The sequence below is a fragment of the Giraffa tippelskirchi genome, chromosome 7 (assembly GCF_054371585.1).
Source record: "Giraffa tippelskirchi isolate mGirTip1 chromosome 7, T2T-mGirTip1v1.2.pri, whole genome shotgun sequence".
NCBI classification, from domain to species: domain Eukaryota; kingdom Metazoa; phylum Chordata; class Mammalia; order Artiodactyla; family Giraffidae; genus Giraffa; species Giraffa tippelskirchi.
This window is the reverse complement of record NC_137281.1, coordinates 59,181,306-59,197,657: the sequence shown is the minus strand read 5'-3', so window position 1 is coordinate 59,197,657 and position 16,352 is coordinate 59,181,306. Positions and strand designations below refer to the sequence as shown.

The 16,352-nt window shown below is 59.3% G+C and overlaps 1 protein-coding gene across 3 annotated transcripts in view; it reads left to right on the top strand.

Moving 5' to 3' along the window:
• VAC14 (VAC14 component of PIKFYVE complex) overlaps positions 1-16,352 on the top strand; it is an 84,500-nt gene that overhangs the window by 44,431 nt on the left and 23,717 nt on the right. For all 3 annotated transcript variants that reach the window (XM_081508797.1, XM_081508796.1, XM_081508795.1), the window contains exon 14: positions 5,878-6,010. In XM_081508797.1, the coding sequence (XP_081364923.1) occupies positions 5,878-6,010 (133 nt within the window). The remainder of the gene's footprint in view (positions 1-5,877; positions 6,011-16,352) is intronic.

Genomic DNA, 16,352 nt, shown 5'->3' with positions numbered 1-16,352 from the left:
TGGCAAAGAGCTCTGCGCCCCAGCTTCTGGCCCTGTCAAGACGCCTGGGCCGCCGGGGAGGCTGAGGTGATGAAGACTTGCCCCAGCTCCCAAGGCTGTCAGACTGGCTCGCATCAGCCAGGGCCTCGCCCTGAATTCATAGAAAACAGCTAAGTGTGCCAGATGGGAAGAAATTCCATCCTGGAAAGAGCACCACGGAAGTGCCCGCAGCCAGTGAGACTCCCCGCTGGGGGGGTTTCACAGCGCCGTGCGCCCCACGCACCCTGTAAAGGGGTGGCATCCACCCAGCACGCGGTCCACGGCTGGCACCAGGTCTGTCAGGTGGGCCATGGTTTTCAGAGGTCAAGCTCATGGCAATAACCAGAAGTAGAGCTGAGCCCTGTTGCTGTCCCTTCTCGGCCGCCTTGGGGAGGGCAGTGCCAGGCGCCGAGGATGCTGGTGTGGTACCCAGGTCAGAGGGTACCCGGAGATGCACACGCATTCCGTCCTTTCTCCCCAGCATCTCTGCATGTGGGGGTCCTTCTGTCCGTTTCCGGCTGGCCACGCATGGAGGCTGCGAGGTGGACCGTCTTCCGGTTTGGATCTGCCTTTCCCTGGCTCGCCAGGGCACAGCTCTGAGAACTTGCAGGTGCAGGGCTGTGCCTCTTTAAGACAGATCACCCACCTTGCCACCCCTACGAAGGGACTTTGGAAAACTAAGGAGGCAGGGAGCCTAGCAAAGAGGAGACCAGTGGCGTGGTGCCTGCCCATCGGGCCTGTAAACTCAGACCGTGCAGACCGCTTGCGGTGGTGGGCCCGTCACCTGCCTGGAAGCTGCTGTGTTGGCCTCGGCGTCAGCGCAGTGGTGCCTGGGGCTGCAGGCTGCATGCCCACTGGGGACGTTACTCTCGCCTGGCCTGGCAGGAACACTCCTGCCTGCAGTGCAGAGCAGTGTGGGCAGAGGCGGTGGTCTCCCTTCTGCCCGACCCTCTTCACTCCTGACCCCGGCAGAGCCTCGGGCTGGGGAGGGGGCCGCCTCTGGGGCAGTCAGGAGGACAGCGAGCTGCCCGGGGGGGTGGCTCCGAGGGAAGCTGGTGGAGGGCTCCGTCTCCCTAACTTGGGTTTCCGTGAAATGACATGACAGCACCTGGTTGGGTCCCCCTGTGACTTGGCAGTGTTTGTACCGCCTCTGCCCAGCTCCACACACCTGGGGCCTTGCCGGACTCCCAGGAGAAGGGCCTGCACGGAGGAGGGCTCCGGGTCGAGGCCCTGCTGCAGGAGGGGAGGAAGCTGGGCCCCGCACAGCTGCGTGGTGACCTGCGACCAAGTCCCCCAGGATGGATGTTTGCCCCCAGACCCAGCCTTCCCGACCTTCCCTTCCGGCCTGTTCTTGGGATGAAACTGCTCAAGTCACTGCGCCCTGCAAGGCTGTCTCCTCCCAGCTCCAAACACATGGGCAAAGACAAGCGTTCTGATTCAGTTTCATTGCTTATAGCCCAGCCTGGTGTGACCAAATGCGGAGATAAATTCTAAAGGAAACCCAGAAAGCCATCCCTGGTAGTTTCCCCAAGGACAGCAGTGACTCTAATGTACTGGGCTCTTGTTCGGAACGGGGCTCTGTTTTAAGCACTTTCCCCGTGTCAGTTCACTGGACCCGCTCCGTGGGTCAGCCCCTTCTCTGAGAAGAGTGTAGCTGGCATTCCCACAGGGCTCGGACTGTGGCCGGCAGTGGTGCTGGCCCAGGAGCCTGCTTCCTTCACCTTGCCGCGGCCCCCCTCCCCCGCCAGCCGGGGGTGCTCCCAGGCCCTGCCGTGGCCCCTTCGCTTCTCTCTTGCTCTGAAGCAGGCAGCTGGAAAGCCTCCTGGACTTGGGGGACTGCCCAGGGCAGAGGGCTGCCTGGCCCTTCCACAGAGACCAACGTGACTGCCTGTTGGATCGGTCTGCACCACCATGGGGGTTGGGCCCTCTGACGCGAGGGCTCCCCACCCCTGAGACCCCGTCCCAGCCCCACACTCAGGGCACTTCGCTGCGGGCTGGGCCGTGGGCTCCTGGAGCCTGTGAGGCTCCCGCCGGACCAGCCCAGAGGTGTCACCCCCGCGGGCCCCCCGCCCCACCAGTCAGCGCCGGACCTGCCCTGGGCGTCCGCAGGCCCTCCCCACCTTCCCTGGGCTGGGCGGTGATACTCTCGCATCTGGTTTTGTTGAACTGTAGCGCCTGGTGTATTGAGGCCAGAGCTATTTTTATCCTGACATGTGAGGCCAGCGCACGTCACAGCCGCAGAGCTTGATCCAGAACATCCCGGGGAAGGCTGTTTGTGCGGCGCTTTGCAGAGTCTCCTGTCGCCACATCAGGTTTCACTTAGGAACATCTGCAGCGCCGGCTCGCCGGCCGCCCACTCCTGGCCTGGCTTTGCACACCCAGTGCTCCAGGCGGCATCTGCCTGCCCTGGGCCAGCAGCACTCACGTGAGCTTCCTGCCCAAGCCCGCATTTCTGGAGCAGAGAGGCCAGGCCAGCGGTCCTCGGCAGAAGGGGAACGGAGTCCCGCTCTCCTCGGCCCCCCAGGGGTGCCTTCTCCTGAGAGCAGGCTGCTCCCAGCCCTCCCCTCACCTCCGACCAGCATGGCTCCCGCCGTCCCTCCCGGCAGACCCTTGGGCACACATCGGGGGGCTGCAACCCCGCACCCCTGGCCTGTCCTCCCGTGCAGACAGGCAAGAGGCGGGCGCCCCACGGGGGGCTGCGTTTGGGTAGAGATGGATTCAACTGAGAGAGGCCTGGCACTCCCCGTGGGAGCACTCCTGGAGAGCTCCTTCTCCCTCCACGCCCCGTCTCCCCTCCCAGGCCTGCAGCCCTGCCCAGAACCCTCTCTCCAGTTCCGCCTCGAGCTGGCTGGTCAGTCAGAGCAGTGGCTGGTGGGCCGGGGGAAAGGAGGCCGGGAGGGAGCGAGGTGGCCCCACCCGATCCTGGGTGGTCGGCAGAGGCGGCCGCCCTTGCCTAGCCTGTGTCGCCCCCCTCCTCCCCGGGGTTCCCCAAGGCTCCCCGCCCACTCCTACAGGGCCTTCTTTCCTGGGGCAGTGGCCTTGACTACAGTCTGCTCTGGCAGCCGGAGCCTGAAGGGCCACAGGCCTCAGGCAGCTCCGCAGCCTCTCCCATCAGCCTCGGAAGGCACCCGGTGCCCACTTAGGTTGCACCCAGCCTCCTGCTCTTTGAAGTAAGTGGCGGAAGCTTCCACAGTAACCACTGCTCTGTGAGAACAGGAGTCTCTCAACACGTCGTCTCCCACATGTGACTCTGCCCCCCGCCCTCCCTCCTAAGGGCCTCCTCAGCTCCAGGGGACACCATGTGGGCCTGGACCTCGAGAGTTGACTGTGGGCCCCATAGGTGGCCATGGCTCAGAAAATGGGACCCATTTGCCTCACACAGCACTCCAGGTTAGGGCAGGTTTGCCGGTGGTAACAGCCTCTCTTGATCGAGCGCAGACTACGTAGGAGGCCCCAGGCCTGCTACATTACATCTTCTGTCTCATTTAACGTGGGCTCTCATTGCCCCCATCTTACAGATGAGAAAACTGAGGCTTAGAGGGGCTAAGAGTCCAAAATTGCACAGCTAGTTGGGGGTTGAGTGAAGATCTGATCTCAGGTGTGATCGACTCCCAAGCCAATCTCTAAACACCATGTTTGGGACTTCCCTCATGGTCCAGTGGTTAAGAATCTACCCCTATAGGGGACAGGAGTTGGGGATTGAAGATCCCGTGTGCCACATGGTGCAGCCAAAAAACCCCCACTGCCTCTGTAAGAACCGAACCACCCAGGACCTCTCCCCAGTGCCTGCTCAAGTCACCCAGTCCCCAGGAACTGGAGACTGGCACCGGGTGGGGAGGATTTCTTTATAGTCAGTCACTGTTTTGATCTTTTTGTCCTTTGGAATACTGTGGAACCTAAGCCTGCCAATGGGCGGGACAGGGACATAAGGAGCCATGGTCACCGAGCACCCGGAAGGCTGCAGGGAGCTGGACCCCAGGCCACAAGTACCTCCAGCCAGGCCTCCACGGGGGCCACAGAATTCATGTCCTCAAGTGTGGGGACAGGGACACCGGGCGCCTCACAGCTGTATCCACAGCCATCTCTTCAGAGTCAGCCCCAGCTGGGCCTGGAGTAACTCGATCTGTAAGAATGTGACACTCGATTCTGCAGACAGCCCCTCGGGCCCCGGGAGCAGACTGTTTGCCATTCCAGAGTCACTCAGGACGGCCCCGGGCCAGGCTCTTCCGGACAGGGACCCAGAACTACACACTGCAGACAGGAAGTGCCGTGAGACCTGTCCTTGAACTGGCTTCTCACGCAGGGCTCGCCCCGGACATGACTCACTACTCACGGGAGCTGTCGAGGAAGTTCCGGAGAGAAGGCAGTAGTTTGAAGGTGTGGCTCCTGGTGAGGCATCCTCACAGACCAGTTCACAGCCAGGGGGAAGAAAAAAAATCAGGAAACACCTTTTCCAGTTCCCAGCCACTTCCCTGTAAGGACCTGGCGAGGATGTAAGGAAGTCTGAGTTCAGCAAAATGATGGGCCTCCTGGGAAAAGGTTTCACTGCTGCTTCCTGGGCCCGGCATCTGATGAAGTCGGCGCACCAGGGCTCCTCTGTAAGGCTTGCTTATGCTCGGGATGATGGTTCCACACACTTGTGCTTTGGGTTGATGCTTCTGGGATATCCCCTCGCACAGCCAAGCTTGATTCCCAGAGACCCCACTCCCTGCCTGTTTAACTGAAGTGTACACTTTAAAAGGGTGAACTTGATAGTATATGAGTTGTATCGCAATTAAACTGTTACCAAAAAAATCAGATGCCCTATTAATGCGTCAGGCAGATGGAATTGAGGATTCCTATCATCACCACTACTTCTTTCCAGCAGTGCTGTTGAGATCAGCATGTGTTAGAAAGCAAGGAAGGGGGCGATCTCAAGGGGGGTATGAACACACGACGTCGGGATCATCCGCGAATTGCATCAGTCCAACTCTAGTCCCCTCTGCACTGGATGCCTTACACGGGGCCGTGTGCAAGGCTGGGGCGGGGCTGAGGTACGGCGCTGTTTCTGGCCTTCCGTGTATTTTCAGCTGGGGTACATAAGAGGGTGGAGGAGGGAATGGCAACCCCCTCCAGTGTTCTTGCCTGGAGAATCCCATGGGCAGAGGAGCCTGGTGGGCTACAGTTTACGGGGTTGCAAAGAGTCGGACACGGCTGAGCGGCCGAGCACATAAGGGGGAGACCTCGAGTGTGCTTCTGCTTGTAAAGCCAGCTCAAGGTCTTCAGAGTGGTACTCTAACAGAGCATCTTTGCCTGAAGATGAAGAATGTCTGATTTCAGATCATGGGGTGCAGGTGAAAACGCCTCGTCACGTTTTGCCAGCGTGTGCCATCTTTGGCTTCTCCTTGAGCAGCAGTGGGAAAGGAGTGTGGCCTCTGCCTCTGGGGGTCTGTTGGCTTTGTGGACTACTGGGGCTGTGTGCCTGCCTTCCCTCTTTATTCTCTATGACTTGCCATTTATTCTTAACCCACCAAAGCCCAGGTATAGTATTTTATTTATTGGGATGATGAGTTAAAAATGTGTTCTGTTTTTTCAAAAACACCTGGCACCTAGCACCTAGTCTCACGTAGGGAGTGTTGACTAAGTGATGGAGGGTCCACTGGAGGGGTGGCCAGGAGAATGGCTGTGTTTGTAGAGAGCAGAGTTGTATCAGCTTGCGCACACGTGTTTGGTCCTTGCTTCTTTGCTGCCACCGTGGCCCTTGAGGGACAGTGTTCCCTCATCTACTTGCGCAGGGATTCTCCCCACCTTCTTGGCATTGGTAACTGTCTCCTCTCTGTGGGCATGCAGAATAACCCCGTTCTGTCCCTCCCTCTGTAGGCACCAAAGGCTTGGAGTGTTCTCCCTCCACCCCGACCATGAACTCCTACTTTTACAAGTTCATGATCAACCTTCTCAAGAGGTTCAGCAGTGAGCGGAAGCTCCTGGAGGTCAGAGGCGCCTTCATCATCAGGTCAGTTCTGGGTGCTCCTCTTCTCCCACGGCCTCGGATTTTCACCCTCATGTCATGCAAGGGGTTGAGGCAACCATGGTCTCTTCTGCTCCTCCAGTGTGTGATGGTTGCAGAAAGAGGGAGAAGCCAGGAGAGGAGGCTGAGAAGAAAGGCCTGGGAGGCAGAAAGAAGCCGAGGAAAGAGGGGGACGCAGGAAGCAGTGAGGGGGCAGGAGGCGGGGAGGAGCCTGCTGAGTGCAGCTGGGAATGGGGGGGAGTGGCAGGCAAGGAAACGGGGGAGCAAACCCAGGGCCCCGCTCCAGGGGGAGAGTGGCATTGAGGCCACCCTGGGGATGGTCCAAGGATTGATTCTCAGGAGGGGACGGAAGGGCAAAGAACAGGAGACGGCACAGTCCCTGCCCGTTGGGAAGGACCACCCAGGGCTTCCTGGTGGTGGTGGGTGTCGCGCCCCCTGCTTTCCTAAGCTTGAGGAGAGCAGGGCTTCTCCGCTTCGGCACGTTGGCCTCTGGGGCTGGTTAATTCTCGGTGGCGGGGCTGTTCTGTGCTCTCTAGGGTATCGAGCAGCGTCCCCCGCTCCGACCCACCAGGGGCTAGGAGCACCCTCACCGCCCCAGTCTATACAGTCAGAAATGTTCCCAGACAGTGCCAAAGGCCCCTGGGCGGCAGAGTGATCCCAGATGACAGTCACGGTTACAGAGGGCAAAAGTGGATTCTGAACCTCACTGGCCAAAAGCGGAAGGTTTCCATGTTTGTTTTTTCACATCAAGTTGGGGACTGAAGGGACCCCCCACCAGGAAAATGACAGACTCTTCCCACACGAGTGACAGCTAGCTTCGTGCGGCTTTCCAAATTGCAGAGGTGTTGGCTCTTTTGATGAGTCCTCCTTGCCTGGAAGACTTTCAGGAAACCAGTGGAGAGAGAGGCCTTTGAAAAGGGAGTTTGTAGCTAGTTTCTTCTCTGGAGAGCCCCGCTGCAGTGGGTTTTTCCAGCCTCCATCAGCCTGGCACGCCCCATCGGGGCCTGGGGAGAGGGTGCTGGGGGGTCGCCGACCTCCCCAGACAGCGCAGGGCGGAAGTGGGGGCTGCGTGGGCGTGCACGTGGGTAGGGCTGTTCTCTCTCCTATCAGTGCCAAGGCTTTGCGGAGCTGGTGGTCCTGTTCAGAGCCTCCAGGGTGGCAAGGCTTCGCTTGCTCTGGAGGGTCTCCCAGGCATCCTGGGCTGGTGGGAATCCTCATTGTTGCAGGAGGGAAATGAGAGACCATGTGCCCGCCTGGTTTGGTTGGTGCTGGGCTGCAGACCACTGCACTCCGCTAGTTTTGCAGCTGGCCCTTTGTCCCTTCCATGAGAGAGGGCCGAGCCAGGTCCCTGAGGGGCCCGCACAGCCCGCACGCCAGGACCGCCTGGCGCCCATCTCCCCGGAGGGTCCTCGCCCCTCAGCCTCCTAGGGCCGAGTCCGTCCAGCATGGCAGTTACTCGCTGCTCTGGGCTCACGTCCCTCATGGACCACGCTGGGGCCTCCATGGGCACCACGCCTGCCCCCAGGGCACAGCTCGCTCACAGCCCACTTGGCCAGCGTGCCCTCCCAGCCCCGGGTGGAGAACCCCGCGGGCAGGACGGAAGGCCCTGTCACTGGGCCCCTCACATATGTTGTCCCTCCTGCCATCCTGCCCCCCGCCCTGAGGTAGCACCAGCCCTTGTCATGTCCAGTTACAGCTTCCTTGGGGCCGCATCGGCCCTGGGAGGCTGACCAGCGTGCCAGGCCGCCTGACATGGAGGAGGGCCTGAAGCTGTGTGCCCTCCTCCTCCTCATGGTCAGACGGGGTCGAGGTCCTTCAGCAGAGCTTTGCTGGGGCCCGCGCCTGGGAGGGTCAGCCTGCCCACCTCCCTCCCATCTCATTTCCTTACTTTGTGCTGGTGTCTTTGAAGAAGCACACACTAGTGATGCATGCGGACCACGGAGGTGAAGCCAGTCTGATAAGAAATAGTGAATGTCTCTTAACCCCGTCTTTGTGGTGTTTAGCCAGCTAGAAGTTGCTCCCCTGAACCTCCAAGATTGAGCAAAGAAAGGAAAGAGGCTCTTCTGGCAGATAAGTGGCTAGCCATTGTTTCTGCAATGGTGGGTTTAGCTCAGGGTCCAGGGACAGCTACTGGAAGGACAGAGGCATCCGGAGTTCTTGAGGACAGACATCTGGCCGGGAGTCTCGGCCTTGAGGAAGATGCAGGACCCTCCGCAGGCCCGGAGTGGTTACCCGCCCGCCTGGCCTTCCCAGGCCGCCCCTCCATGAGGGGCGGGAATGGAGCCCCTGTGGGGGTCAGACATCCGCTCGGTGTCCTTGTTATTTGGTGGACGTAACTGTGTAGAGGCATGTTGAGTTTGGGGAAGCCAGGGATTCCAAAACCTGATCTCAGCCGGGCTTGCTGTGCCCCGCCCTGGGCCCAGGCCCTTCTTCCGGCTGCAGAGACTCAGGGAGGGCGGATGCTGAGCACAGGTGGTATTAGCGGCCAGCTCTGCCCACACCTGCACCCCTCCCCAGGGCTCCACAGTGGTCAGGCAGATGCCACCTGGGAGCCAATTGAAGAAGGAGCTTCTCAAGTCAAACGACCTTGGGTTCGAATCCCAGTTCCTCCAGTTTTTACCTGTGTGGACCATCTCCAAGCTCAGTTTGCTCTGACTGTAAGACGACGGTTGTCACGCCTGCCCCGTCATTCTGCAGAGAAGGGTGCAGCAGATGCTGAGCATTTGGCGCCCGGGCACAGCTTGGGGGGGAGCTGCTGTTGGCCTCAGGACGCGGCCTCGGTGCCCTCCCCTGCCCCGTGGTCTGTGGGGAGGGGAGACCGGCCCGGGAGAGGGTGAGAGAATCGACCTTCTGTGCCGAGCGCCGGCTCCCAGGGCGCCCACCAGTGGCCCGGCCCGGCCCCGAGTGGGTGTGCGTGTACATTTCCTCCGGCCCTTCCCGCCCCCCCTCAGCCAGTGCAGACAGAACAAGCACAGGGCTTGTTTTCCCACGAACCGTCCCACTATATTCCGGAGAAAAGGAGAGGAGGGAGAAAACGCAGCCTCTTTGATAAACTGTGACATGAACTCCAGTGCAGCCCAACAGCTGTGATCTTGACAAGGCCTGCTTCTGTGCCGGCGAGCCTGTGCGGCTGAGCACGCTCACCCTTGGCCAGCGCAGCCCTCCTGCCGGCCTGGGCCTAATCAGCTGTGCCTCCCCCACCCCCTTCCTCCCTGCAGCCTTGCAAAGAGGGCTGGCCGGAGAATGCTGTCTCTTCAGCCTATGACTGTGCTGTGGACTCAGGGCTGCAGCCCCAGCCAGCCCCGTCCATGGTGGCTGAGGTCCCGAGCCCCATCCCGGGAGAAAGGGAAGCCCCCAAGATGAGGCCCTGAGAAGGGGTCCAAGAGCGGGGGAGCTGTCACGAGGCTTTCTTCCATGAGACCCTGACCCCGAGAAGCCCCACTGGACGCAGCTTCTGGTTCATTCTGGCCCTCCTCTGATACAGACACGCCTGGCAGCCCATCCAGCTCGCTGAGGCCCCGCGTCCCTGATGCGTCCCCTGCTGATCCTGTTCCCCTGACCCCCGCCCCAGGCTCCACAGAAGAGCCCGCACTGGGGGGGGGGGGGGGCCAGGAGCCCGGGCTAGGAAGCCACTGGAAACTGGACTTGTTTTCAATTGTGGGGCGGGAGGGGGCACAGTGGCGCAAGAGGAGCTCTCTTTTCACGCCCTAATTGGGAAATGCCGCTGTGCTGTCCTCATGCGCTCCTCAGCGGGGACAGGCGGCCCCTGTGGCTGAGGCGGCCCACACCACGGGCCCGCCCTTCCGACCCGGCCCCTGCTTGCCTTGCCGTCTGCATCCCCCGGGCCTCTGGAGCTCACTTGGCATCAGTGCACCCCCTTTCCCTGTCCGTTTCTGCATGCCACCTTACCTGCTGGGGTCATGGGTTGGTCCCCCAAAGCCCATTGTGCTGCTGTGAATGAAAGATGAATCAAGGGACGTGGCCAGACCCTGTTCACAGAGCGGTGCCAAAAGGCGGCTTTGCCTGCAGCCCCCAGCCTGCGGGAAAGCTGCTGGGAGGCCCAGCTCAGCTCTCCCTCATGCCCATTTAATGGAGCGCATCATTTGCTCACACTAAAAACAAATTGCTGTGACAGACACGCGCCACCCTGAGTCTGTCTGCAGAAACAGGTCCCGATCACCTCCCCAGGTGCAGGAGGGCTGGGGTCTTCCGTCAGTTGTCCGTCTCGATGGGTCCTCAGCCAAGGGGAAGGGGACGGGACACTGAGCGGGACCTTCTCCAGGGGATCGCTTCCATCCCCCTCAGGAGCAGCTCCTCTCCCTGTCAGCGTTCAGTCAGCCTGCCCAGCTGCCTGTGGGAACCTTCTGGAGCCTTACCCCGTCACTCCTCTCCAGGGGCTGGGGTGTGTCTGTGAGATGAGATGCAGGATAGCACAAGGAGTATGTGGCAGAGGCTGCTTTGCACAGCCAGCTCCTGACTTTCATCTCCTAATCGGAACGATGCTGAGGGCCTGTGAATGCAGGGTGGCACGAGCCGACATGCCAAAGATTGCCTGCAAGAAAGCCCTGCCCGCAAAGGTGAAAAGACGTCCCTGGAAGGGGCAAAAATGCAGAGAGCCCAGTCCATTTCCACTGCTCTCTCGTCCTTGGCAAAATGCTGGCATCCAGCACCTCGCAGAACCATCTGTGACCCAGGGCCTCCTCCAGGCAGTCTGCACACTCTCCGTGTAGAACCCACTCTCGTGCACACTGCAAGAAGTGATGTCTTTTCTTCTGGAATATGGAAACCACATGTGATGGGCCTTGCTGGGTCAGGCTGGGATTAATTAGGTGCAGCCAGGGGTGTGGGGGAAGAGAGGACGTGCTGGCCAGAGAGAGCCCTGTGCAGTGTGCTCTGGGAGTCTGGGCAGTTCTAGAGGGAAGTGGCCCCATGTTCCAAGGGTCCTCCTGGATCCATGAGAGGGGCACTGATGGAATTAGGGGCTCAAAGGAGACTTTGAGCAGGGCTTCTGGGAGGTTAGAGGTCACGGGTGAACTTGGCAGAGGGAGGCCATGTGACCCATGGAGCCAGCGGTTTGCCCCGCATCCAGGAGCGCCTGTGGAGGGGAAGGACTCAGGGACCACTGCGTGCCCACCACACAGGGTACCTTAAAAGGCCCCCAGAGATTCATCACATGGGTGGCGGCACCTGCTGGGCCATCCCAGCCTCCGGTTAAAAGCTCTTGCTTTGTAGTCCACACATCTGAGAAGCGTCAGCTCCCAGCATTGTATCCAGAGGCTGGGAAGTAGACAGTGAATTTCTCTCTGAAGCTTGAGAGGTTGTAGAACTGCAGTTGTCTCTGGATCTGTTTATACCTTACCTCAGGACGCCAGGAAACTAGCAAAGCTTTGACCTTGGGAAGTCAGACAGCTCGGTTAATTAGGAAGTAGCTGCCGGGGATCACAGTGGAGCAACTTAACAGAATATCAGCAGGTTTGGAATTGGCCCCCAGAGGTCACTTTCATCCTTCCTGCCTCCCTGGGGTAGGGCTGCATCTGAGCCAGGAGAGACAAGCGGGTGTCCTCGGCCTAAGTGTGCTTTGAAACTCCTGGAACAGCAGTTACAGAAGTCTGTATCCCGGTGGTCCACTGTGACCTGGCTCTCAGGAAGCTCTGTCTTTGTTCCTTTTCACCCAGCCTTTTCACCTAGGGTTTCCTAGAGTAGGCTGCTGTGGGAGGCCCCTGTGTGTTCCTCCCCTCTCTCTCCACAAACATATTCTTTTAGCAGGTGGCACAGAGATCACACACACACACACACACACACACACACACACACACACAGTCATACTCATCTTCAGTAAAATACGCAAAAGGGTTTCCATCACGAGCCGTTTGTGAAAGGCCGTCAGACCAGCTGCCCCTTCCACATGGAAGGAGAGCTCCGGTCTCTGAGCAGATGCGACTGAAGGGCCCTGGCCTGAGGGCGTCTTGGCGCCAAAGCCACCTCAGACCGCGGGCACCCGCCCACGTGACAGAGCGCACGGCCCGTGGGGAGGGGGCCGTGTAACCCCGGCTGCGCGCTTGCGGGGTCTGGGGCGGGCAGCTCGGCCCCCAGGAGCGCGTGGGCGCTGGGCCTTCACCCTCACCCCCGCGTCTCCCTGCAGCCCAGGAGCCCCTGCGCCCGTTCCCTCACCCGTGTCTCAGGGCAGGTCCGCGGGGGCGCTGCACACCCGCCATGGAGCCCAGAGCCTTAGCTGTCTTCTGGGTGCCGGAGGCCCTAGGGGAAAACCGCCCAGTGTCCAGCCTGGACTTGCTGTTCCTCAGCCTGACTGGAAGGAGCATTTCCCAGGCGTCGCTAACCCACAGAGAACCCTGGTGTGGCCCCCTTCTCACCGCCCTCTCCTGGCTCTCACCCTCTGCCTGTCCCTGCTCAGAAGGGGACCGAGGATGAGTCTGTGAGTCCCTCCCCATCTCCCTTCAGGCCCTGGGCCTCCAGCCTCCTGCCCGCCCGCCAGGCTGGCCTGTTTCCGGTCTGTATTTAGATGACATAATCTCACTGGAACTGCCTGGCACTCGGACAGGGACGGTCTTTCTTGGGCTAAATCTCCATTTTGATTCTTGCTCAGAAGGACAAGTCTCAACCCCTCTCTCCTCCCAGCTCGTTTGTTTTTCCTCTGGTTTATCACAGTTGCTCATATCACCCACATTGGCCTCTCTCTCTTTCTTTGAAGCTGAGCTGAGACAGATTCCAAGTGCAGTCCTGAGGCATCTCGTTTTTCTCCAGCCCTCTGTTGAGCATCTGTCTCCAGCCTTGCCTGTCCCTCTTTCCGTTTGGACGTCGCTTTCCTCGGCGTGAAGTTTGTGCGTCTCCTGCTTCGTCTCCACCGGCCGCACACTGGTCCGGGCTGCGGTCATGGTCCCGCGCCCCAGCTCCTGCTCTGGCCCAGGACCGCCTGCTTAACGTGGGGCATCTGAGCCTCCTCGTTTCACTCCCCAGAGAGCTGCCGCTCTAGCCCGATAACGGAGCTCCCGTCTTCACCCAGGCCTTGTCATCGGCAGACTCGCGGCCTCCTGGGTCCCCGGTTCTGCCTTGTTTTCTCTGCCATTTTGCCACCTCTCTGGCAAAGCCCTCTCTTTTCTCCACCACGAGACGTTGACACGTGTGGCTTCTGTGCCACACGTCCATCTCCTTCTCCTGGTCAGGCCACCGTGGCAGCCAGTCCTCCCTCCATGGCTCAATTTCCACCATGCCTTTTTTTTTAATGTAAATTTTTCATTAAATAACAGCATACCGTATAAAGGTACGTTAATCGTAAGAGTCCTACAGCTTGGTTAGTTTTTGCCGGCTTCCTGTGTGCAGGGAACGAGTGATAAAATCAACAAGCAGAGCGTTTCTGGCAGCCAAAGGCCCCTCTCATGTCTTCTCCCTACTCCTCCTCCCGCAAGTAGGCACTGGCCTGACTTCTAACTGTACATTCGTGTACCTGGTTTTTTTGTTTTGGTGTTTAGAGGGTTTTTTGTTGTTAACCTGATTTTTTGAGCTATATATAAATGGAATCATACAATCTGTGCTCTTTTATAAGCTTTCTTTTGACCCACCACGTGTTTGTGAGATTCACTGTGTCCCATATAGCAGCAGTTCATATGTCTGTCTCGTCCTCCACTGTGTGAGGAGCTGAGACTCACTTACCGTTCTGCTGGCCGTGGGCATCTGGGTTGTCTTCTTTGGCACTGCTGTGAATAATGCTGCCGTGAGCATCCCTTCCCTTGTCTTCTGGTGGACACATGTGCACATTTCTCATAGGTAATGCCTGGGGATTTGCGGAGCAGGGCCATACACGTGTTTGGCTTTGACACATAACTGTCCTAGCTGCACCGGTTCCCACTTGTATCCAGGATGGGTGAGAGTTCTCGTTGCGCACACCCTCACTGACACTGTATCGTCAGTCTTTGCTCTTAGTCCTGCTGGGTTTGTGGTGGTGTCACCTTGTGGGGTTTTGTTTGATTTGTTTCCAGCCATCCTGCTTGGCTTGCAGGATCTTCGTTCCCCCACCAGGGGTTGAATCTGGTGGTCCCTTCAGTGGAAGCGCAGAGTCCTAACCCGGACCACCAGGGAATTCTCCTCACCTTGTGCTTTTAATTTGCATTTCCCCGAAGACTAGTGAAGCTAAAGAACTTCTCATCACTTTTTTGCCTTCTGGATATCCTCTTTTGCAATGAGCCTGTTTAAGTCATTTCCCCACTGGGTTTTTGGTGACTTTCCTATTGATTTGTGGAAGTTTTTATACGTTCTGAATTCAAGTCTTTCTCCAGTGTGTGTACTGTAATTATCTCCTACTTTGCAGCTTGCCTTATCGCCACCTTAAATGTGTTTCTGATGAACAGAAGTTCTTTATTTCTAATGTAGTCCGGGTGACACGTTCTGCCTCTCAGCATTTTTTACAGTTTGTGGTGCTTTTCTCAGGGGATTAGGAGCTCATGAGGACCAACCATAGAGCTGCCTGTTTCTGGTGAGCGTTCCCTGTGAGCTGGACTCTGAGTACAATCCGCCTAAAGCCCAGAGGCATTAGAACTTCGCTCTGGACAGGGTCTCGGAGGCCACCTCATCCAGCCTGCTTGTGCAATGATTCCCACCTTCTTTCCATTCCGCAACCCTCATCAGCTGAATCCCAGAGCTTCTGGTGCAACCCGGCCAGTGGAAGTCTGCAGCCTGGAGTTAGAGCCACTTAGATCTAACTACAGTTGTCAGCAGTCTTGGAGTGACAGAAGGTGGGAACCCAGGTCACAGTCACCAGTACGAGCAAGGGGCCTTGCCTGGCCCTTACAGTCAAACCGAGGCGCGGCTGCAAGGCCCAGGAACTTGGCGTCTCTCTGTGGTGTGGTGCCATCTCTCCTCTCAGCCTGTCCGCGGTTAGCCTCTTTGCTTTGGTCTCTCCCGTTGGTGGGGAGGTGGCCCCTGTTTCGCGGGCCGCGTGCTGGCTGTGCCCTGGGAGGGCTCGCGTTGGCTTCTGCAGGGTCACGTGCCCCCGGATGGGGCAGAGCCCCTGGTGGAGCGGAGCAGAGCGCTCTCCGGAGGAAAGGGCCTGCAGCTGCTCTGCTGAGCATCGTTCTCCTGCGTGAAAGTGGAGATGGTAGCCACCGTGGTCTCCTGCCAGTCCTTGGGAGGTTAAGTGCTCTGGGGAGTGTCTTGTACCTGGTGATTGTGTGGGAGGGCCTGGTGGTGACGGAGGGCCGCCGTTGCGATGAGAAACTCCCACCCTCTCTGTGTGTGTCAATCAGGGAGCCGGGTGTGGGAGTCTGGGTCCCCAGAGCGGGCCTGACTCCCGCTCCCCTTGTGCCCAGCCCCTGGCTCCTCCAGCGCCGTCGGCGGCCGCTCCCTTGGGCTTGCTCCTGGAAAGCAGGCGCTCTGTGGCTGACTGTCGCTGTGTCTTGTTTTCTAGGGAAGTGTAGGTGAGAAAGCCACTGAGCACCTAAGACTTGCCCCTTGCGGCCTCCCCTCCTCTGTCCCCGCCCCCACGCCCTGCCTGGTCACAGCTGCCCGGTCAGGTCAGGATTCTCGGTTGCATGTGACACAAAGCCCATTCTCACACTTCTGTGGAAGACAAAGTACTGCGTAGTGGGGACAAGGACTGGCAAGCCCGAAGAGGGAGCCCTCTGGGCATCCTCAGGCCCAAGAGGGAGCCCTCCGGGCGTCCTCAGGCCCAGGTCTCTCCTCCCCGTCAGCCCCATGCCGGGCTGGAGTCTCAGGACCTGGGACTGTGCCCCTCTCCCACCGAGGAGGGGCTGCTGCTCGTGGGAAATTGGTTCTGGAACCAGAACCCCAGGCTATGGACAGGCAGACCCAGCCGGCGTCCGCTCTAGTCAGCCTCAGTGCTGCCTGAAAACGGGTATGAAACAGGCAACACTGAGGGCGCACCGGGGCGGCGGTGGAAGGAGGGACATCCCCCTCCTCTCTGCTTGCAGGCTGGGAGCTGTGTATGTCCCTGTGACCTTCCCGGAGACCACCACGGGGGGCAGGTGGGCGGTGGGGCAGCTCGTGAGGGATCAGACCTCCAGCTGATCCGGTCCCTTTTCTGTGGTTTCCATTTGTAACACTGCACCGTGCCCGAGGCTAGGACTTGCTTGTTGTATGTTGCTGTGTCACTGTGTGTGGAGCTGGGGTGGGACTCAGACCCAGCCCTGCACCCAGCAAGGCCGTTCATGCTGTCCCCCAGCGTGGCGGCCCCGGACCATGACTCAAGGGATGGGGGGCACCTCGGTCTGGGTTTGGGCTCAGTTTGGTGCCCAGGAGGGGCTTGAGGGTCAGCTGAGACCTCTCACACAGGCGGGGACTGAGGCTCTGCCCTGTG